Source organism: Lithobates pipiens, unplaced genomic scaffold (genome assembly GCF_037356315.1).
Source record: "Lithobates pipiens isolate NorthernLeopardFrog02 unplaced genomic scaffold, aLitPip1_a1.2 Scaffold_23, whole genome shotgun sequence".
Classification (NCBI taxonomy): domain Eukaryota; kingdom Metazoa; phylum Chordata; class Amphibia; order Anura; family Ranidae; genus Lithobates; species Lithobates pipiens.
This window is the reverse complement of record NW_027507785.1, coordinates 123,847,306-123,871,434: the sequence shown is the minus strand read 5'-3', so window position 1 is coordinate 123,871,434 and position 24,129 is coordinate 123,847,306. Positions and strand designations below refer to the sequence as shown.

Here is a 24,129-nt window from a genome sequence, read left to right as displayed (position 1 = left end):
CTCGGTGGACCTCTCTACTGTCCGACCAATGGGTCTGCAAACTGATTTCATCGGGTTACAAGATAGTTTCTTTCTTGTCTACCAAACTGATTTTTTTTCCCTCCAACCTACTTTTACTTCCGGCCCCATAACGTCAATGGAAGACAAAGGAACAGGAGACCCACAGAAAAGATGACAAAAACCCCAAAAAGAAAAAAAAGTCTTAAATTAGAAACCCAGACATTACATTCTGTTCTTATGAGTCCATATCTACATGATATGATAAAATGATTTATATGACTTCATCTCTTTAATACCCTGGAATTAACAAAATGAATTCATATAAACCCATTTTCTCTTATATTCACCGACCGACACAGCTCCTCTCTGTAACTAAATTGGTTGTATAGCCTGCCATTAGGAGAAACTAGGCAAAATTGTTACACAATACACAGAACTTTAATCCTGCCCGGGGGGGGGGGGGGGGGGGTGTGTGTCAGACCCCGTGCTATCAACCCTCCTCCTGCTGCTAGCAGCTTCAGTTTTTATTTTGCCTAGCAAGGAGAATGACCTAGGATACCCTCCGGGCCTCTCGGTCCATATTTTTACTGCAGGTTTCATGCTTTTTGCGCAAGATGAGATCCTGAGATCTTCTATCAACTGCCGGCTGGGTGACAGGCTGGTTAATGATATCCTTGTAGTCTCCCCAGTCTGGCCATCGAGCGTGGGCAGGCCGCAGCTACGGCTCGGCAGGCCACGACATACCTCATGCTCCAGAGGTGGTCGTGAGCTTCAATGCTCCGGGGTATACATATGACCGGGCTACTGATGTTTGGATCACAGTATAACGAGGCCAACAGCTACCCTGTAACAGCGCAGGTGTAGGTCTGTGATGGAATGTCTCCCAGCTCTTCAGGACCGGTAAGTACGGCTCTCCCTACTTCGGTGGGGGGAGCAACTGGGCATTCCCTGGGGGGTCGATTCGGGGGCCACCTCACCTCCTTATCTTCTCTCCCAAGTCTCTATCACCCCTCCCTTCCCCCTCTGAGAGGGACGTCTGCGGGCGGTGTATGTATGTATGTATGTGTGTGTGTGGGGTCGCTGTTTCTCACCTGTGCCCGCTCTGTGCGGTTGCTGTTCAGTCCTGGTCCAGGTCTGGGGGTCCCAAAAAAGTGTTTTTTGTGCAGGTTGTCTGTCAGCAGGCAGTTGTTTTTTACTTTTGCTCTCTTTACCGCATGGTGCCGTTCCGGCGGCCATCTTGGATTTGGGAAAGCTATAGATTCCCCTGGGGAGCTTCAGCAGCCATTTTCCTTAGGATTCCTATTGATTACATTGGCGGCCATTTTGTGAAAGCCTGAATGCTTTCTTCACCGCTGCGACACGGGATGGCTCTGTGCTGAACGCTGAAGCTGTTCTGCAGTTCGTTGCACTGCTGTTAGAGCTGCTGCTGCTGACAGTTTTTTCTCCTCTCTGCATCTGGGAACCTCCTAGGGACTACAGGCACTATTGTTGGCATACACAGAATGCCCTAGGGTGGTGAGTCTAGCGCTAAGTACCCCCCCACCCCCCACGCGGCAGCAGGAGTGTGGGACCTTCACTGTCCTAAGTCCCCTTGCAGGTGGCAGACAGGATAGGGTCAGCATGGCTTCAGAAACTGGTGTTTCTTCCCCCAAAATCCAGGCTATAGCCACAGGTTCACCTGCGGTTAGTGCGGTGCACATGGACACCCTGATGGCGTTCCTTGACTCCTATGTTGGTAAGATAGAGGAGGCACCTGGCAGGTAAGGTGCACGTAAGAGGCCCCTGCCCCCCAGTCCTCTGGGGAGAGCTCTGATGCAGACTTGGGCCCTGCTGCGGCTGAAGACCCCTGCTCTGACCTATCAGACGTGGCTGACCAAGACCGTTCGGACAGTGAGGATGATTCCCCGTCCGGGCTCAACAAGGCGCTTGTTGGAGCACTTATCACAGCTGTGCGTGATACCCTGAAGATTCAGGAGCCAGTGGATCCCTCTGCTGATGTATCGGTCCCTTTTAGGTCCCACAAGCCAGCACGTTCACCTAAGGTGTTCCCGTATTTGACTTATTTTGACAAATTCATGTACAGGGAATAGGGTTGCCCACAACTGACCTTTTTCGGTCCCCAAAAACTTGGTGGTGCGTTACCCCTTTGAGGAAAGCCTTCTCAAAAAGATGTCGGCTCCTCCGGTCATGCACCCCCCAGTATCTAGGTTAAATAAAGTAACCACAATTCCGGTTGAGGGACTGCATTCAAGGATTCCACGGACAGGAAGGCGGAAGCAGTGGCTCATTCCTTGTTTACGATTGTGGGGTCAGCCGTGCGACCTGTACTGGCATCCGCACTGGTGTTGCAGACACTGACGGAGTGGGCAAAACTTTTGCACCACGAATTGGGAGAGCAGCATGCCTCCCCTGTCTGCGTGGAGCTATCAGACCAACTAGTGCATGGCCTTAAGTATGTTTGTGACGCGGCCCCGGATACTCTCCCTCTGCTATCCAGGGCCTCAGTGTCAGCCGTGGTGCTGAGGCGCCTTATTTGGATGAAATGCTGGTCTGCTGACCAGGCATCCAAGAAAGCCCTGACGGATCTTCCCTTCCTTGGCGAAGGCTCTTTGGAGCCTCGTTGGATGACATTATTAAAAACGCCACGGGTGGTAAGAGTATAATACTCCCACAGGCCAGGAAGGCTAAGGAGCCACCCCGCAGGCAAGGGCCCTCCTTTTCCGCTCACAAGTGGCTTCTTCGTCCGGCTGGTGCTTTGGCAAAACGAACCCAGCCCGACAGGACGTCCACGGACGGTCAGAAGCGCCCCTGGAACCACAAGCCTAACAAGCCTGCGAACAAAAGTGCTACCGCATGAAGGTTTGCCCCCACCCGTGTCTCGGGTGAGGGGTCGTCTTCGGGAGTCTGCGATCTGATTTCCGCAGGTTACAAGATAGTTTCTCTCTTGGCCGCCAAACAGATTCTTCCCCTCCAGCATACCCACATCCCCGGTTCGCCGGGAGGCCCTGCTAGGGGCAGTAAGGGACCTGCTGAATAAGGGGGTGATTGTACCAGTTCTGGACTCGGAACGCTTCCTGGGGTTCTAGTCAAATCTGTTTGTGGTTCCCAAGAAGGAAGGGGTACGTCCAATCTTGGACTTAAAAGCCCTCAATCACTTTGTAAAAGTGCAGAGGTTCAGAATGGAATCAGTTCGCACAGTAGTTGCTGCACTCCAATGTCTTTGGACATCCAGGATGTGTACCTGCACATACCCATATGCCTTTGGCATCAAAAATTTCTGTTTGGCAGTCAGTGAAGCCCATTACCAGTTTGTGGCTCTTCCCCTTGGCCTGGCATCAGCCCCCCGAGTCTTTACCAAAGTACTGGCTCCAGTATTGGCGTTGCTGCCACAACGCGGGATTGCAATCGTGGGTTACCTAGACGATCTCCTGAGAGATTCTTCCTCCTCAGAATTAGAGGAGGATGTGGCGATCACCATGCAGACTCTGCAAAAATTTGGGTGGCTGTTGAACCTCTAGAAGTCGGTTGTGCCGACCCAGCGTCTGGAGTACCTGGGTTTACTATTGGATTCCAGGGAAGCGAGGGTCTTTCTCCCCTCAGACAAATTGCAGACTCTCAGATCTGCGGTCAAACTACTAATGAACCGCAAGTGGTGATCACTCTGCTTTTGCATGCGAGTGCTGGGGCTCATGGTAGCCTCTTTCGAGGCAGTACCTTATGCCCAGTTCCACACCAGAGTCCTGCAGAAGGAGATCTTGACAAAATTGGACAGATCTCTGTTGTCCCTGGATCGGCAGATCCAGGTGAGCCAGCCAGTCAGGGATTCCCTGATCTGGTGGTTGAGGTCCCCGGTGATTCCGGACAGAAAATCGTTCCTTCCTCTAAAATGGATGGTGGTCACTACGGACGCCAGTCTGGCTGGCTGGGGTGGAGAGATGGGGATTCAGTCAGCTCAGGGCCTCTGGTCGACGGGAGAATCCAATTTGCCGATCAATCTGCTCTAATTGAGAGCGATCAGGCTATGCCTCCACACGTGGTCGACGTGTCTTCAAGGGCGTCTGACCAGGATACAGTCGGACAACGCCACGGCTGTGGCATACATAAATCACCAAGGGGGAACAAGAAGCTTTGCCGCTGCTCAGGAGGTCGCTCACATACTTCGGTGGACAGAGAGACACGTTCCGGCCCTGTCAGCCATTTACATCCCGGGGTGGAAAATTGGCAGGCAGACTATCTGAGACGACAGATGCTGGAGCCAGGAGAATGTGCATTGCATCCAGAGGTATTCAGGCTGCTGTGCCTGAAATGGGGCACACCAAATGTGGATCTATTGGCCTTCCGGCTCAATCGGAAGGTCCCGAGCTTCGTGTCCAGGGCAGGAGATCCGTGGGCAGATGCGTCAGGCGCGCTGGTGGCTCAGTGGGATCAGTACCAGCTGATCTACGCCTTTCCTCCGCTGAAACTGTTGCCACTTCTACTTCGCAGAGTGGAAGCCAAAGGGATTCTGCTAATCCTGATTGCCCTAGATTGGCCTCAACGGGCCTGGTACGCAGACCTGGTGTGCCTGGTGGCTGCCGTTGCAAGAGGACCTCCTATCTTAAGGTCCAATCTTTCACCCTGCTTTACCATCGCTGGCTTTAACGGCCTGGCTGTTGAAAGCCAGGTATTGAGGAACTGGGGTCTGTCGGACTCGGTGATTCCGACTATGCTGAGAACGCAGAAATCTTCTTCCTGGAAGATATACCATCGTACTTGAAAGGCCTATATCTCCATGTGTGAAGAGAAAGGGTGGCATCCGCGCTCCTTCTCTATATCCAGGATCCTGCTGTTTCTTCAGCAAGGTGTAGACCAGAGGTTGGCGTTGAGCACCATCAAGGGGCAAATTTCAGCTTTGGCTGTCTTTTTTCAGCGACCCCTAGCGTCTCACTCACTAGTACTTTTGTTCAGGGGGTGCACCATGTAGTCCCTCCAGTGCATCCTCTGTTGCCTCCGTGGGATTTGAACCTGGTGTTGTCGGCGCTTCAGAAGCCGCCGTTTGAGAATATCAGGGAGATTCCTCTGTTGACCCTTTCACAGAAGGTGGTCTTTCTAGTGGCCATCACATCGGCCAGGAGGGTTTCGGAACTGGCGGCCTTGTCCCGCAAGTCGCCTTATCTGGTCATCCACAGGGATAAGGTGGTGTTGCAACCGTCCTTTCTACCGAACGTGGTCTCGGAATTTCATATCAATGAGGACATCGTATTACCATCGTTGTGTCCTAAGCCGAAGCACCACAAAGAGGTGGCCCTTCACGCTCTAGATGTGGTTAGGGCTCTGAAGGTGTACTTGTCTGCCACAGCTTCCTTTCCGAAGTCAGACTCACTGTTTGTATCGGTGGCTGGTCCTAAGAAGGGTATGGCAGTCTCGTCGGCCACCATTTCCAGGTGGATCAGACAGATTGTAGTCCAAGCCTACGCCTTGAAGGGGCAGGTGCCTCCCTTTTCAGTCACGGCCCACTCTACAAGAGCAATCGTAACGTCTTGGGCCTTCCGACACCAAGCGTCTGTCGCTCAGGTGTGTAAGGCGGTTACCTGGTCGTCTGTCCATACGTTTACCAAGTTTTACAAGGTAGACGTCAGTGCATGCTGGTTTTGGCCGAAAAGTTTTGCAGGCAGCCGTGTAGTTGCTATTGAGTTTTTTCCCTGGTTTTTTGATAAAAACACAGTACTGTTTTCGTTATTGCACACGTTATTGTTACATTACTTCCGCAAGGTTGCAGTCTGGGGGATCACTCCTGTTGAGGATGCCCGGTTTTGTGGTGGAGTTTCCACACACTATTTTTTTTTTGTGGGTTTAGTTTCACTAGTTCTCACTTGCCATGGTGGATGAAGTTTTTAATGCTGTTTTTTCCCACCCCTCATTTGGCACTGCTTGGGAACGTCCCATGTAGTTACAGAGAGGAGCTGTGTCAGTCGGGAATATAAGTGAAAATAGGATTTTTGTACTCACCGTAAAATCCTTTTCTCTGTAATTCACCGACCGACACAGCACCCACCCCTCCTTTTTTCTACGTTATACTGCTTGTTGATGTACTGAAGCTGCTAGCAGCAGGAGGAGGGTTGATAGCACGGGGCGGGATTAAAGTTCTGTGTAACAATTTTGCCTAGTTTCTCCTAATGGCAGGCTATACAAACCATGTAGTTACAGAGAGGAGCTGTGTCAGTCTGTGAATTACAGAGAAAAGGATTTTACGGTGAGTACAAAAATCCTATTTTTTCTCAAAATGGAACAAATCTCCATTATCCCTGGATTGTCAAATTCGGGTGAGCTAGATATTCAGGGATTCCCTTCTCTCGTGGCTGAGGTCTCCTGCCCTTCAGTCCAAGAGATCTTTCCTTCCTCTCCATTGGACTGTGATCACAACGGACGCCAGCCTGACCGGTTGGGGGGATTTTTTGGGCGTACAGTCAGCTCAGAGCCTCTGGTCGCAGGAATAATCCCAACTGCCCATCAATGTGCTCGTGCTTTGGCCGATCAGACGGTGCCTTTCCACATGGTCCAGGAGGCTGCAGGGGCATCCGACCAGGATCCAGTCGGACAATGCCACGCCAGTAGCATATGTCTACCATCAAGGAGGAATGAGGAGCTCAGCACGGGAGGTTGCTCACATCCTCCAGTGGGCAGAGCGGCATGTTTTGGCCATATACATTCCGAACGTAGAAAATTGGCAGGCAGACTACCTAAGTCGTCAGATGCTGGACCCAGGGGAATGGTCGTTTTATCCGGATGTATTCCGGCTCCTTTGCCTAAGGTGGGGCACACCAGATGTGGACCTCTTGGCCTCTCTGCCCAATCAGAAGATGCAGAGGTTTGTGTCCAGGACAAGAGACCCCTGGGTGGACGCGTTGGTGGCTCCATGGGGGCATTATCAGCTGATTTATGCCTCCCCCACTCAAACTTCTACCACACCTGCTGTGCAGAGTGGAGGCCGAGGGTATTCCGGTGATTCTGATTGCCCCAGATTGGCCTTGAGGTCCTTGGTACGCTGACCTAGTAGACTGGTTGCAGATGTTCCTTGGTGGCTGCCGATGTGAGAAGACCTTCTATCTCAAGGTCCGATACTTCATCCTGCTTTGCCGTCGCTGGTTTTAACGCCATGGCTGTTGAAAATCAGGTACTAAGAGAGCGAGGTCTGTCAGACTCGGTAATTTCCACTATGCTGAGGCCATGGAAGTCTTCTTCTCGGACGATTTATCATCATACGTGGAAGGCTTACATCTCCATGTATGAGGAGATGGGGTGCCGTCCACGTACATACTCAGTTTCCAGGATCCTGCTGTTTTTGCAGCGAGGAGTGGATCAGAAACTTGCCTTAAGCAATATCAGCCTTGGCTGTCTTTTTCCAACATCCCTTGGCGACTCACTTATTGGTGAGTACTTTTGTGCAAGGCGTTCGACACGTAGTCCCTCCGGGTTCGACCACCGCTACCTCCATGGGATCTGAATCTGGTGCTATCAGCGTTTCAGAAACCGCCATTTGAAAACATTAGGGAAGATTCCCTTGTTAACTCTTTCTCATAAAGTAGTCTTTCTATTGGCTATTACATCTGCCAGGAGAGTTTTTGAGTTGGCGGCCTTGTCATGCAAGTCTCCCTACCTGGTCATCCACAAAGGTGGTTTTGACATTCCATCTAAATGAGGACATTGTGTTACCATTCTTATGTCCTAAGCCGACACACCCAAAAGAGGTTGCCTTACATTCCCTGGACATGGTCCAGGCTCTACGGGTGTATATGTCTGCTACGGCTCCCTTCCGGAAGTCAGACTCTGTTTGTCTTGGTGGCTGGTCTGAAAAAAGGTCTTGCGGTCTCGTCGTCCACTATTTCTTGGTGGATCAGACAGATCATGGTTCAGGCCTATGCCTTAAAGGGGCGGGTGCCCCCTTTTCCTTTCACGGCTCATTCCACCGGGGCAATTGGAACCTCAATTGGAACCTCCTGGGCTTTCCGACCTCAAGCGTCTGTCTCCCAGGTGTGTAAGGGACTTGGTCGTCCATTCACACTTTCACTAAATTCTACAAAGTTGGCGTAAGCGCATCTTTGGATGCTTGCTTTGGCTGCAAGGTTTTGCAGGCAGCTGTGTAAAGTTGCAATTTACACTTTCTTTAAGTTACAAGTTTGTTGTAAACGCATCTTTTGATGCATAAGTTGGCCGCTGGTTTTGATGGCGGCCATTTAAGATGGCAACTCCTCTCTTGAGGTGTTCCTTTTGTTGTGGGTGAAGTTATGTTTTGCTGTTTCCACCCCTTGTTTTTTGACACCGCTTGGGGATGTCCTTAAGGTCAAGAATTAAAGGAGCTGTGTTCGTCAACGAACGAAAGAGTAAATAGCTAATTTTAGGGTGTATAAAGATGGTCATACAATATACAATCTGATTGTACAAATCACCTTAAGATTTATCAAAACTACAGTAAAAATGGGATTTTTGCACTCACCGTAAAATCCTTTTCTCTGAAGCTCATTGACGGACACAGCACCCACCCCTCCTATTTATGTTTGTACTGCTTTTTGACGAACTGAGCAGGAAGCAGGGTGAGGGGTTATAGTCAGAGGGACTGACCCTGGGCGGTGCTGTGCAGTCCCTAGTCCTCTCCTGAAGGTGGCGTGATAACCCTAAGGTCATGAATAAAAGGAGCTGTGTCCGTCAATGAACTTCAGAGAAAAGGATTTTACAGTGAGTACAAAAATCCAATTTTTACTGTAGTTTTGATAAATTGTAAGGTGATTTGTACAATCAGATTGTATATTGTATGACCATCTTTATACACCCTAAAATTAGCTATTTGCCCTTTCGCTTGCCATTAATTGTTAACAGTACCCCAAACGCAGAAGCAAACGTGTATTTTGTTGAGTACAACAAACGTGTGGTAAAAGAAAAGTGCAAAATTGCCCCATGAGCTGCTTTTCTGCATTTGTTGCTAGTAGCGCGGCCCACTAAAATCGATGGGCTGCCATTTGCAGGTCACTGGAAGAACGCTCCAAAAGCGTGTGCTTTCACTATATTGTGTGAATTGGGCCTGAAAGTGAAATTGGTTTGTTTACACCCTCCCCTATACTGAGCTGGATTGCAACAGCTGAATGTCTCCCTCCCATGTACTTGTATAAAGCTGGCCATACACTGTGCAACCTAAATATACAATTTCTGTGCAATTTCCTTTAGATTTAACAAAATTAAGTAATAGGAGAACCCACCTGAACAGTCTATTCAAGTATATCAAATCAGGCAGGTTCTTACACTACATAGTTGATAGTAGATCTAAAGGAGACTGTACAATGTATGGCCACCTTAAAGCGGTAGTAAACTCTCTTGTTCAAAAGATTAAAAAAAGGTCCCCCTGCAGGTTAATGTCATGATGTGCTAATATGCACCGTATAATAGCACAATATGACAGACTTGCTTGTAAAGCAGATTCCTCCAGCAGCACACTGTCACCACTGACATGGCTTCCATCTTCATCTGAAACCCTTCTTCCAGGTTTGTGCTCTTCAGTTGTTTGAATAAGCGGGCCGCAATGATGGCACTCCTGCACATGTGTATCGGAATCACAACTATTGCATTGCGCTCTGAACACTCGAGTGTGCCGTCCTTTCATCCTTTCAGAGTGCAGTATGCATACATCGGTGACGTCACTGGTTGCCACAAATGTGAATTGTGCAGGTTTAAACGGTCCACATTTAGGAGATAATCACTGTACATACAGATAAGCCTTGCTAGAGGCTTACCCGTAGGTACAAGTGAAAAAGTGGACTTTACCACTGTTTTAAAGGAAGAAGTAGGAAAGTTAGCAGGGTGGGGGCTGGTGTTTCTCTGTGCAAAACCATTGCACATAGTGGGTAAGTATATATATTTTAGGGGGGGGAAAAATGTGTTTACAGACGCTTTTACGTTTTTCTATTTTTTTTTGAACAATGTTTTTTGTTAGCCACAAGGATATATTCAACAGACTGTTATTAGTTTTACTGTCTTGCTTGTTATAACCCTCTTTTTCATTAGTATAAATTGAAGAGAATATACATTTCCCTTCTCCCTGACACCTGTGACCAACTTCACTGATCACCGGGGGCCAATATGTCCTGAACTAGTCTTTTTAGTATTATATTTGGAAAAAAAATTGGGATTTTTTTACTCTCTTCACCAATATGTCTCTTGTAATCTATTTTAGCTGCCCTGATCACGCACTTGCATTTCTTATTGCATTATTTGTAGTCTTGAAATGCAGACAGTGACACTTTGGCCTTATATTTATTAATTTATAATTATTTTTACCTTCGTATTTAGCCATCCAGTCTTAAAGGTGTTGTAAAAGTCTCAGGGTTTTTCACCTTAATGGATTCTATGGTACATTCACCTGCTCCACAGAGTCCCCCATTTTCTTACCTGAACCCGATCGTTCTAGCGATGAGCACGAGCCCAGCAGCTCCAGCTGCTGTCTCGGGTCCTCATTGGCTAGATTGATAGCAGGAGCTATGCCCTCCCACTGCTGTCAATCAAATCCAGTGACATGGGAGCCGTGGGCAGGGCCGGCTCCTGCTGTCAATGGACGCTGCAACGGGACTTTGGTGCCCCCAAAGAGGATGAGCCAGAAGCGCTGCTGAGGGACCCCAGAAAAGATTTTCATATAATTTATGGCAAATGTAATTACTCCACACATTTACCTAAATGATCCCTTACTTCCACATCTGCAGTAGTTGCTAGAAAGCTGGTGACCACTGGCTTTCTAATGACCAGCCTAAATGGGAGGCAATAACATTTAGCAGCAATAGTAATAATTCTGTTAACTGTATCACTTTCCACTTCAGTCAGAAGTTCTGTATGGCGTCCGGGGTGATCACCTCAGTTTTTCAATGAACATGTAAACTAAATAACAGGCAAAATTTTGACCAAATTCCACTTTGGTCCAGACCTGAAGGTTCTGCAAAACTTATGTGGACGATCTTCACCTTTCCCTTACCCAACCACATACTTCCCTTTTTAACCCTCTGAAAGAATGAAAAAAAAACGCTGCTCTTTCTCAAAATTAACTAAAAAAAATCTGAAGCAATGGGTAGCACAATGATTCCCCAACAAACACGTACCTTCCCAAAGCACCTTCCCAAGGCACATGATAGGCTAGTGATACCTGACATACCTAAACACCTCTTGGCCGGCCACCTGTTGGCACCAAACAATGGATCACACTAGAACCTCTGATGGGCTTTCTAGATGCTAGCCACAAATTCCTGCATAGTTAAAATCTCATCTAATGATTGGACCCTCAATGCAAGTCTACTCTAAGGCCTTTCAGAAACACAACCCATCCCTGATTCAGTCACCTCTATAACCAATACTCTGTAACCTTGTACTAGGTAAAATAGAGGGTCTGTTTTGAAATTTACTTGTGAAAAAACTCCAAGCCTCTCACTTCACTCCCTGAAGACAATGGTCATCTATTAATACCCAGATGACCACCATGGGCCGCTTAAAACTAAACTTATGGAAATCTCTAAACGCTTTCTCCCCTCCTTGCTGTCTCCTGTGTTATTCTCAAGGCCACGACTGGCTGATGCACAATACACTGACCTAGGCCTGCTCCGAGACTCCACTCTGTGCACCTGTTTCTCCCAAGCAAAATTGGGCCAAATGGTTCCATACCTCAAACAATAAAAGAATGATCTACAAAACTCTGGCACCAAAATAATGCTTAAAGATTCTTCACTTTACTCTGAAATCCTCAGTCTGTATAAGATTTCAAGAAAAACTATATAAAATCTTGTCCAGATAGTACAGACCTCTCACAATTCTTCACAAATTATATTCAGGAGTTACTGAAAAATTTTGGTGCTGTAATGCTGATGAAGGCTCTGTCCTCCATGTGTTTTGATTCTGCCCAAAACAGACTTTATCATCTTGGATGACCCAGCCTTCTACCAACTCCACAAAAACATACAACTAATCTGTCCTTGGCTACCTGCTAGATGCTGGCAAATCCTGTATTTCTCTACATCCACATGGTCATGCAATTGCAGGGTGGAGGATATTAAGCAGATGGACCTCATTCTCTCCTCTCAAAACAAACATGATTCTACTGGATTGACTTTGTTTTTGGAGGAAGGCCCCCTTCAAGAAATCCCCTGAAGTCAGGCATACCTTTTTTAGCACTACCCCCAGAGAAGCCGCTTAAGTTTGTTCAGTCTTTACGCTGCCTCTCAACCCTAGTAACAGTCTCAGCCCCCTCTGGCACACCTGGTAATGGTGTAAGTTAAATAACTAATGAGAAACACACATATTATGATAAAACACAGAAATTGTCTGTATTGCAATATTTCTGTGGAAAAGTAACAAACAGTAACAATATATATGTTCAAGGAATACAATGGTAGAGAAATAACTGAGGTTATGAGCAATATAGAGCAATACTATTTTCAGGCTGCTTTCAGGGGATTCAAAACATGACAATAACCCCAAAAGCAGAGGCAAACACGTCAATAACAATAAATTACAATATGGCAATCTGTACCAGATTGGTTACCCTTACTCATGTCGGCTCTGAGTCCAGGCAGGAGGAGAGCAGAGGAATGACCCTCTGTGTCAGGCCTCTATTTTGTCCCCTGGCACCACAGGCCCAACTTTAACCACTTCAGCAAGGAAGAATTTACTCCCTTCCTGACCAGAGCACTTTTTGTGATACAGCACTGCGTCGTTTTAACTGACAATTGCGCAGTCGTGCGACATTGCACCCAAACAAAATTTACCTCCTTTTTTCCCACAAATAGAGCTTTCTTTTGGTGGTGTTTGATCACCTCTGTGGTTTTTATTTTTTGCGCCATAAAAAAAAGAGCAACAGTTTTTAAAAAAAGCAATAGTTTATACTTTTTACTATAATAAATATCCCCAAAAAATATATAAAAAAAACAAATTTTTTCCTCAGTTTAGGATATGTATTCTACATATTTTTGGTAAAAAAAAAATCACAATAAGCTTATATTGATTGATTTGCGCAAAAGATATAACGTTTACAAAATAGGGGATAGATTTATGGCACTGGCAGGGAAGGGGTTAAACACTAGAGGGCGATCAAGGAGTTAAGTGTGTCCTAGGGAGTGATTCTAACTGGGGGATGGGCTCATTACAACATGAGAGATCATTACTTCAGATGACAGGGAGCAGTTGATTTCTGTCATGTTGCTAGGCAGAACAGGGAAATGCCTTATTTACATAGGCATCTCCCTGTTCTGCTGCTTCGTGAAACGATCGCGGGACATCGGCGGACATCAAGTCCGCGGGACCTGCGGGCACGGTCACGCAGTACGTGACGAGCGCGCGTGTCTACTAGCCCCGCAAATTAAAAGTGTCGTACAGGTATGCCCATTTGCCACCAATGCCATTGTACTTATATCGTCGTGGGGCGGTTGGCAAGTGGTTAAATACTTTATTAAAATCAACATGTAATGGCTTAAAGTAGTTGGAAACACTTACAGTCCACTTTTACTACAGGTAAGCTTATAATGAGGCTTACCTGTAGCTACCCCAGATATCTCCTAAACCTGCACAGCTTAGGAGTTATCTCCTCTAACGTCATCGGCACATGTGCTCTGAAGCAATGGCACATTCGTGCCATTGTTTCAGCTAGTGTGCCGTTACCAGCAGCTCCCGAGCGCACGTGCAGGAGTGTTGTCATCGCGGCTCCAGCCAGTCACAGCGCCGGAGGTTGTGATACCAAGAAGTAACTCTGTGAGTGGTTTTGCCAGCTGGATCCGTGTACTGGGACCGCTGTGGGGCTTCAATCTAAGGTGAGTATTTCATAATACACTAGTATACTATGCATACTAGCTTTTTATGCCTTTGTCTTGCAGGTTTGTGCGGGTCTGTATGGCACTAGTAGCTTCAGTCTTTTTGAACAAAAGATAAAATTTGGTGTCTTCAGCTAGCCACTTTCGTTGGTGCTCTTAAACTCCTGAATGGCAGGGCCAAATAACACTTGTGAAAAAACAATCCCCTACACTAAAGATACTAATTAGTGATTAGGCCTGCCACTGCTGTACATAACATAAGTCAAAACATGGAATGTTTTCAGTATGAGTACCACAGCGCTGACAGCCTGAATAATTACAATGAAGTGCAACTGTAGTGCATACAAAATTAAGTGCAAAATGAATAAAAAAAAAAAATATCAAGCATGTAGCCAGTGAAAACGTAAACACGTGCAAATATGTATAAACTTCTAATTGGAAGGTTCCTTTCACAGAGGCTTTTCACTGGTGCTGCGTTACTAGAAATAGTGCAAATCAATATTAAGCATGTGACCAGTGAAAGTCCAAAAAAGACATTCACATAAACTTATAACAGTTCTCATTTGATAAGTTCCTTTCAAAAGCGCTGCTGTGCTAAAAAAAAATATAATAATGTAAACAGGTGCATATGGGATCCACACTACACTTATGATTGAACTCACCGGATCCAATGGACCCCCAAGCAGTACTGCGTTGCAGGTCAGGTAGGCTTAGCGTGGTGAGCAGGGTGATGAAAACGCCAACTCCTGGGTGCGATCCTTCGTGGAGTGTTTTCAGCTACAAACATATGGAGAAAGAGCCCGCATAGTAAACTATGTGTTGTTTAATTAATTAAAATTAATCTTTACAAGGTTCCAAGGTGGACGGTAAACGGATGAACATCAATTACCAGTCCATTAATCAATAGGTTCTCTCACAACCTAACTGCAATTGAACGGGCATCAGACATGATGTCACCGTGGTGCCGCAAGCTGCGTTTATCCCTTCCCACAGGGAATTATCAAAGACTTTCATAAAAAACATCTTTCATAGTCGCCTGTGGGAAAGGAGAAACGCAGTGTCAGATGCAGCTTGCGGCACCACGGTGACATCACGTCCGATGCCTGTTCAATTGCAGTTAGGTTGTGAGAGAACCTATTAATTAATGGGCCGGTAATTGATGTTCATCTGTTTGCCCTCCACCTTGGAACCTTGTAAAGATTGATTTTATGATTGGAACTCTGTAAAGATTGATTTTAATGAATTAAACAAGACATACTATTACTATGCGGGCTCTTTCTCCATATGTTTGTGCCTGAAAATAACCCAGGAAGAATTGCACCCAGGAGTTGGCGTTTTCATCACCCGGCTCACCATACTAGGCCCACCTGACCTGCAATGCAGTACTGCTTGGGGGTACATTGGATCTAATGAGTTCAACCATAGGGGGGTGTGTGGATCCTATATGCAACTGTTTACGGCATCATATGTTTTTTTGGGTTTTTATTTAGCTGCTGTTGCTTTTGAGCTCACTTTTTTTGGTTATTCTGCGAGTCTTTGCCATGTCTTGTATCTACTTCCCTTCTTGCACCCTAATAGTAAGCAGACTAATGACAGTACAAGTTGGCTCCAAGCCAGCAAGAAGAACTTAAAATGATCAGGACTCTGCTCTCTGTACGCTTGAAAATAGGGCAGCATGCATTGAAACGTTCACAAGTCTGTTTGCCCTCACAGATACCTTGTCAGTTTGATGACAGCAGTGGTTCGTACTTATGGCTAGAAGCCAGGAAAAACTTGATGATGTTACAAAGTCTGATCTAGAGGGCTCAGATCAGAGGATTTTATATATATTATATAAAGCAGCCCTAACCAATTTGTTGATAGGTGATTTATACATTCCCGCTACTGGTAGTATGGATAGCTCCATTCTACATCAAAATTACTTTGGGAGATTCATATCCAGATTGGTTTCTATGGTGATCTATGAGAAATGTATACAAATTATTTAAATTAATTTTATGATGGGTATATTGTAGTTTAAAAAATGTAATTTGTTAATCATAGATGTACTCTGACCCACAATATTATTGTGTAATAATGACATAGTTATAACCAAACTGATCAAATATTTATCTTTCAATTCTTACCCTCCTATCATGCAACTATATAAACATTTTTTTCTTTTGTCATCACAGGGTTTAGAGGAAGAAACACAGAAAGAAGGTGTTCTTCTTGGAAACTTCACCTACAGTCAAGATGGAGATCCTATTCAGACTTTCCCTATAAAGGTAAAAAAAACGAAATCCTCTCCCAATAGTTTGCTTCGTAATCAACTACACAATGAAGCAAAAGTGTAGGTTTCCTGTTTGAAAAAGTAGTTTGCTTTTCATTGAAATAATCGTGTTTGGTTTATTTACAGATGACACGAATAATATATATAAAGATGATACAGGAGGTATATAAAATAAGGTTACATTTATTACCCTAGAACAGGGATATGCAGTTAGCGGACCTCCAGCTGTTGCAAAACTACATCCCATCATGCCTCTGCCTCTGGATGTCATGCTTGTGGCTGTCAGAATCTTTCTATGCCTCATGGGACTTGTAGTTCTGCAACAGCTGGAGGTCTGCTAATTGCATATCCCTGCCCTAGAACATAAGACTTGCACTTTTAGTTACAGGTTATGTGCAGCTACCTTCATGTGATAGGACACTGGTGCAAAATTTGCTAGGGCTGCCCCCAGAGTGTACAATATAACTCCTCCCATTCCATGACCCTCTAGTATTTGTGCATAGGTAATGGATCTGTTCTCCTCTGGATAATTATTTTTATTTTTGTAACCATTCAAATTTTTCTCTGAAGCATCTATCAAGATCTGATTTGCTGCCCTAGGCTATCTTACAATTCCTAGATCCGTTACCTTCAGTGCGTACCTTGGGAGGCTGTATCCGGACCCCACTGTTTGGAGCCAGCCTGTAATGTTTGCTTCGGGTGCTGTATCTTGCATTAGGCACTCACCTTGGCACAAAGTGCAGCATGTGTACGTAACCACAGGATGCCGTACAGGTCTAGGACTATGGTCCATTCTTATGGTTTCTAGACCCCTCAGGTGTATTCCCACTGTGAAGGCTGGACATCCAGCATCATAAAAAAAGGTAAGACAGGATTTCCCTGTGTATTTACACTATATCCCAGTTTTCTATTGGCAGAGTATTTGGATGGTGTTCACTTTATTGTTGCTACCCCTGCTATTTTGCCTCTAGCATTTTAGTGGCTTAAACTGTTTAAAATTGGTGTTTTTTCTCCTCCGCTGTATCTTCTCGCCTGCTTTCTCCATCAGAAATTCACACAGCATGTTGCTGCACTCCTGCTGCCATCTTCTACAGAAATAGAGAGACAGTAACATGGTCACTGCCTGTATTGTAGCAGTTCCTGTTTCTCAACACGCACAACCACATCAATTTTGAACTTTATATCCGTGAGTATCCAACTGGGGATCCACTCACTTGGCAGTGGCTGATCATAGTTGCAAGGGAACTGGAGACAAACAGGCCGAATAGCATGTTTTCCACAAATGGCTTACAGAAAACTCTACTGCTCAGGGTGATAGCTGTTCTCTTGTCCCAAAGCAATGTTCTATACTATTACACTACTTCCATTATCTGGCTCTTGCTCCCTCTCAGAAATGCAACATGCAGCCTATCTGACAAAAGCAGATTTCTCTGCCACTATGTCTAAATACTCTGCACATCTAGAACCTTTGATTTCCAGAAGCCAGAAATACAACACATCCTCTATGCCTCCTGATCCAGTTCAGGATTCAGAAGCGGAGGGGATATTATGCAGGGAAGTGCTGAGGACCCCGATTTTGTAACAGAGTACTTTCCCTCCCCTGCGTTTGATGAGATACCATCTGCAGCTTCACACCAAATGCTATCTATAGTGGACATACTAATTGATGTGTTGCACACTTTGCCTTAAACTACCCGATTCTTTACAACCCAAATAAGTCCCCATGGGAGCTAAAAAAAAGATTTTCTAATACATGCATAGATTGATTGTGCAGTTTATGAGGAGTGGCCCAGTGCTGAAAGGGTTTTAATCCCACCCAAGCTTTTTGCTGAGATTTAGCCTATGGGAAAGTATTTTAAAAAGAAATAGACTGTTCCCGTGATGGATCCTGCCATTTCAGTACTCATAAAAGATAGGTATGCACCGAATGGGTTTTTTGGTGCCGAAACCGATACCGAAAATGAAAAATACACTAGGCCAAAAACCGATACCGAAACAACACCGATAATGAAAATGACTGTTTTAAAAAAATATTTTTATACAGGAGGTGGTCAGAGACTGGGGACATGGTACAGGAGGTGGTCAGAGACTGGGGACATGGTACAGGAGGTGGTCAGAGACTGGGGACATGGTACAGGAGATGGTCAGAGACTGGGGACATGGTACAGGAGATGGTCAGAGACTGGGGACATGGTACAGGAGATGGTCAGAGACTGGGGACATGGTACAGGAGGTGGTCAGAGACTGGGGACATGGTACAGGAGGTGGTCAGAGACTGGGGACATGGTACAGGAGGTGGTCAGACTGGGGACATGGTACAGGAGGTGGTCAGAGACTGGGGACATGGTACAGGAGGTGGTCAGAGACTGGGGACATGGTACAGGAGGTGGTCAGAGACTGGGGACATGGTACAGGAGGTGGTCAGAGACTGGGGACATGGTACAGGAGGTGGTCAGAGACTGGGGACATGGTACAGGAGGTGGTCAGAGACTGGGGACATGGTACAGGAGGTGGTCAGAGACTGGGGACATGGTACAGGAGGTGGTCAGAGACTGGGGACATGGTACAGGAGGTGGTCAGAGACTGGGGACATGGTACAGGAGGTGGTCAGAGACTGGGGACATGGTACAGGAGGTGGTCAGAGACTGGGGACATGGTACAGGAGGTGGTCAGAGACTGGGGACATGGTACAGGAGGTGGTCAGAGACTGCATGCATGGTACAGGAGGTGGTCAGGGACTGCATGCATGGTACAGGAGGTGGTCAGAGACTGGGGACATGGTACAGGAGATGGTCAGAGACTGGGGACATGGAACAGGAGATGGTCAGAGACAGGGGATATGGTACAGAAGATGGTCAGACTGGGGACATGGTACAGGAGATGGTCAGAGACAGAGGACGTGGTACAGGAGGCATCCCCCATTGCAGGCCAGTGTCCCCCATTGCAGGCCAGTGTCCCCCATTTTGCAGCCAGTGTCCCCCATTTTGCAGCCAGTGTCCCCCATTTTGCAGCCAGTGTGCCCCATTTTGCAGCCAGTGTGTCCCATTGCAGCCTGTGTGCCATTTTGCAGCCAGCCTGTGCAGGGAAGAGAGCCGCCTCCACCGCCTGTTTGATCACAGCGCCGGGAACATCACAGCTTTCATTTCAATAGCTGTGTGTTCCCGGCCGCGCGCCGTCACACGCAGCCCCTCCCCCTTGTCCGGGCACTTTGATAGACAGATCATCCGTCCAATCCTGCGGATGATCTGTCTATCTAAGTGCCCGGACAAGGGGGAGGGGCTGCGTGTGACGACGCGCGGCCGGGAACACACAGCTATTGAAATGAAAGCTGTGATGTTCCCGGCGCTGTGATCAAACAGGCGGCGGAGGCGGCTCTCCTGCGCTATACACCCCCCATGATGGGCGTCACCAGGGGCGGGGGGCGGAGCCACGCCCCATTTTCGGCTCCATTATCAGCCGTTTTTCTCTTACGGCAAATTGCCGAAAAGGGCATTTTCGGCCGATATGTTTCGGCAGCCGAAATTTCGGTGCATCACTAATAAAAGAGGGTACATCCTCAATAGGAATTGTAAGGTGTTTATTGACATCTGTTCATAGGCATCTGGAAGCTGTCTTAAAGGTGGTCTTCACCCTTGCGAGTCCTGCCCTGGAGCTAGCTATTGCTTCTATGTACTTTAGCCAGATTATGCATAACTGGACAGGACATATGAATAGAGAGCATGGACCTGCCTTACAGCTGATGCCATCAGAATTGTTGTTTTTGTGCTGTCCCTTCTTGAGAATGTAATTTGCCAGGTCTCTAGACTATCCATTATGTCTGTACCTATGCGTAAGAGTTTGTGGCTAAAGTTCTGGTCTGCTGCCTCTGCATGCTGTTTGATTTTTAATGCCTATTTGAGGAATCCCTTGATAAATTCATCACTGGGGAAAGGGGCTCGTATTCCACAAAAAGAATGATAAAGAGCAGGACGGAGAAATCAAACAAACACCGCATCCCAAATATGAAAAATTTCAAATTGAAAAATGGGGCAAAGAGGTAACCAACCTCAGGACTTTAAGGGTGTTAGGTATAGAGATCTGAACTTGTCAAGTAGCATAACATTTAAAGTTTTATTAAAGACAAAATATTAAAAACATGAGAAGGAAATATACATCTGTATCAAAAGATAAATTGATTAATAAAGCATATACAAGCAAAGCACTGCCACACTCGACATGTTTTACTCGATAGTTTCTTCAGGAGATTGATGGTGTGGCTCTTTTTATACTATAAAGGACAAAACAATCGAGTAAGTATCTCATGAACATATTAAAAAATAATACATTGACATGACTGAACATGCAAATTGGCATGGAATTTAGAAGAAACCATGGAAAGTTTTTGAAGAAAAAACAATGGTATCAAAACATAAGGACATAGAAACATATGGACACAAAAAAGAACCAAACCTCACCAATACTGCTTTTAATTCCATAAAAGATGTAAGCAAAGTAATAAAATCGATCATGCATTTGACATCCCATTTATCCAGCTCAACCACCTTGGCTGCTTGCAGGGAAGAGCTGTACTGATGATATTTCTGAAAAGAAATATATGAATAAGTCTATAGAGCAAAGATTTAAAGTAGCCAGCAAAATAAGTGTAAATGAATAGCTCCTGGCCAAAAAAGTTTCAAGAAAAATAGTTACCTTGATTTTCAATAAGGTTGAATCAATAAGGGGTTAAACTAGTGATTGTCAACCTGGCACCGGACATCAAAGCAACAAGGTTTGAAAATACCAGACACCAATTGCTGGATGGATCTATACGTAATATAAGGTATAAATCGAATGAACTTATTTTTTTAAAAGAATGCGTGGACAATTAGATGGTTGACAATGCATGAAAAAAAGAAGAGCATCTTACCGAGAGGTTTCAAAGACAAATACTCGAGACCTGGGAGGGATATCAGCTCATCCCTATTCAGATGTCTCAGGCAGACTGTGGAGGCATGGTGCTGCCATTTACATAGCCCCTCTCCAACTCTGCAGAGTCTGACGTCACCCCGGAATCAGGGGTGCTGGGGATGAAGGATGGCACATGCACCACAGATGCGATGCCTCATATGAACAAAGCCACTATCTTGGAAAGTCTGATGCCCTCATCACGATGGGACTAGGACATAGCCAATGCGTGGGGGTGGTTGGACGAGATCAAACAGCACATCCAGATCGCAAGATGAAAAATGCAAAATGTGCAAAAAATGCTTTTAAGTATTAATCAAGTTAATAAATAAAATGATTTGCATATGCAGTTAATTGGCATGCATTTTTTGCACATTTCACAATTTTCATCTTCCGTCTGTCACTATAGGTACTGCTTGTATGGGCACCGGGGCACTCACTGGTTGATTTGTTAATCACTCGGCCAGTGTGTTGCCCTTATTTTGGTTTTGTCCACTCACTCAGCCTGGGGTTGTAGAGTCTTCCCTGTTCGATCTTGTCTGCCCACCCCTACGCATTGGCTATGTCCTACTCATGTTGTGATGAGGGCATCGGACTTTCCAAGATGCCAGCTTTGTTCCTATGACGCTTCGCTTCTGTGGTGCATGTGCCGTCCGTCATCCCCGGCGCATGCGCAATGGCATTCTTCATTGCGCCCCCAACTCGGCGCTGACGTCAGACGCCGCCGAGTCAGAGAGGGGCTATGTAAATGGCAACACCATGCTTTCACAGTGTGCCTCGGACATCTGAATAGGGATGAGCTGATATCCCTCCCGTCTCTCAAGTATTTGTCTTTTAAACCTCTGGGTAAGATGCCCCTCTTTTTTTCATGTATTCTCAACCATCTAATTGTCCATGCATTATTTTAAAAAAATAAGTTCATTACGTATAGGTCCATCCCGCAATTGGTGTCCGGTCTTTTCAAACCTTGTTGCTTTGATGTCCACTGCCAGGTTGACAATAATCAGCTATCTGCCTTCGGAATCACTAGTTTAACCCCTTATTGATTCAACCTTATTGAAAATCAAGGTAACCATTTTTCCTGAAACTTTTTTGGTCAGGAGCTATACTTTTACACTTATTTTGCTTGCTACTTTAAATATTTGCTCTATAGACTTATTCATATATTTCTTTTTCAAAATATCATCAGTATAGCTCTTGTCTGCAAGCAGCCAAGATGGTTGAGCTGGATAAATGGGATGTCAAACACACTGATCGATTTTATTACTTAGCTTACATCTTTTATGGAATTAAAGCAGTATTGATGAGGTTTAGTTCTTTTTTGTGTCCATATGTTTATAAGTCCTTATGTTTTGATACCATTGTTTTTTCTTCAAAAACTTTCCATGGTTTCTTCTAAATTCCATGCCAATTTGCATGTTCAGTCATGTCAATGTATTATTTTTTAATATGTTCATGAGATACTTACTCAATTGTTTTGTCATTTATAGTATAAAAAGAGCCACACCATCAATCTCCTGAAGAAACTCTATCGAGTGAAACTTGTCGAGAGTGGTAGTGCTTTGCTTGTATATATTTTATTAATCAATTTATCTTTTGATACAGATTTTTCCTTCTCGTGTTTTTAATTTTTTGTCTTTAATAAAATTTAAAATTTTATGCTACTTGATGAGTTTTGATCTCTATACCTAACACCCTTAAAGTCTCGAGGTTGGTTACCTCTTTGCCCCGTTTTTCAATTATTTGAAATTTTCCACAAAAAGTAGCTTAAATGTCCTATTCCTATGTCTATTGGTTCTTCTCCATAAGAGTCCTTTTCACTCTCTGCACATTTCTACTTCCAAAAAAAGGCTTTCGTCACAAGCCCTGTACTTCCAAGTCTCCCCAGAAGCCCTTCTCACAGTGGAGGGGAACCCTTCACACTTAGCAGTGGGGGTGTCTGTTGGCATTTATTCTAGTCTGGATCCAAGATATCCCAGACCTGTGTGTCCAAGCAGTTGTTTCAAAGGGATACAAAGTTGAGTTTTCATCTCTGCCCCCTCCTAATTTTTTGCCTTCCAATCTGCGAGCTGGTAAGCTGATTGGGCAGCCGTGCGAGGAAGGTTCCCAACCCAAGGAGCAACCAGGAACACGGTTAAGCCAGGCCAGGGGCCATGCACAACAGGATCAGTCCGAGAAGAGGTACAACAGGATAAACCAGGAACAGTCGGTAGCCAGGCCAGGGAAAGGTACAAGTGCGGAGACTGGAGAGTAGTCAGGTCCAAGCCAGGGGTCAATGCAGGCAGAGAGCAGGAAGAGTCAGGCAAGCCGAGTAGTCAACAGGAATCAGATACTAGCAACAGGTACAGGGAACACAGGAAGCTGATGATAATCCAGCAACCTGCATGCATCTGCCGCAGGCTTAAATAGGCCAGAGGGCGGCAACAGCTGTCCCTGTGCACTGGCGTGCGTCTGTGTGCACCTGCCATAGCGCACCTGCATGCACACGTTGTTGCGCCCCTGTGTGCGTTAATGCACGCGGGGATTCACACTAGTCTGGGGGCATGAATATTGTTTGGTTCCCAAGTATTTTCTTCTACAGCATAACCTTTCCATTTGATAAGGAATTGAATTGTCCTACCTCTCTGACGACAGTCCAGAATGGCTTCTACCTCATATTCTGTTTCATCTCCCACTGAGACTGCAGGTGGCAGAACTCATTCTCTTCCTGGAAAGGGACTAGAGACCAAAGTTTTAAGCAGAGAAACATGGAATACTGGGAGTATTTTAAAGGGAGCATGGTAAAGTCAGTTCAAATGCCACCGGATTAATTTCCTGTTTATTATAAATGGCCCAATAAACCTAGGTCCCAGCTTCCGGGAGGGGCAAGGAAGCCTCAGATTTGCTGAAGAGAGCCATACCTTGTCTCCTACCTTAAACACAGGGTTCTTCCTTCTTTTGTGATACTGCTTCTTTTAATCCTCTTGGGCTCTTTGCATAGTTACCTGGTTACCTGGGGGGGTTGATAGCCTGGATAGCGTTTATCCTGTCCTGAACTCATGGAATTGAATGCCTCTGAAATGACATTAGGCATAAATAAGGAGTGGAACCCGTAGTTGGCCCAAA

The 24,129-nt window shown here is 45.7% G+C and overlaps 1 protein-coding gene across 4 annotated transcripts in view; it reads left to right on the top strand.

Moving 5' to 3' along the window:
- SUN2 (Sad1 and UNC84 domain containing 2) overlaps positions 1 to 24,129 on the top strand; it is a 213,860-nt gene that overhangs the window by 159,148 nt on the left and 30,583 nt on the right. For all 4 annotated transcript variants that reach the window (XM_077452306.1, XM_077452307.1, XM_077452304.1 and 1 more), the window contains exon 18: positions 15,983 to 16,075. In XM_077452306.1, the coding sequence (XP_077308432.1) occupies positions 15,983 to 16,075 (93 nt within the window). The remainder of the gene's footprint in view (positions 1 to 15,982; positions 16,076 to 24,129) is intronic.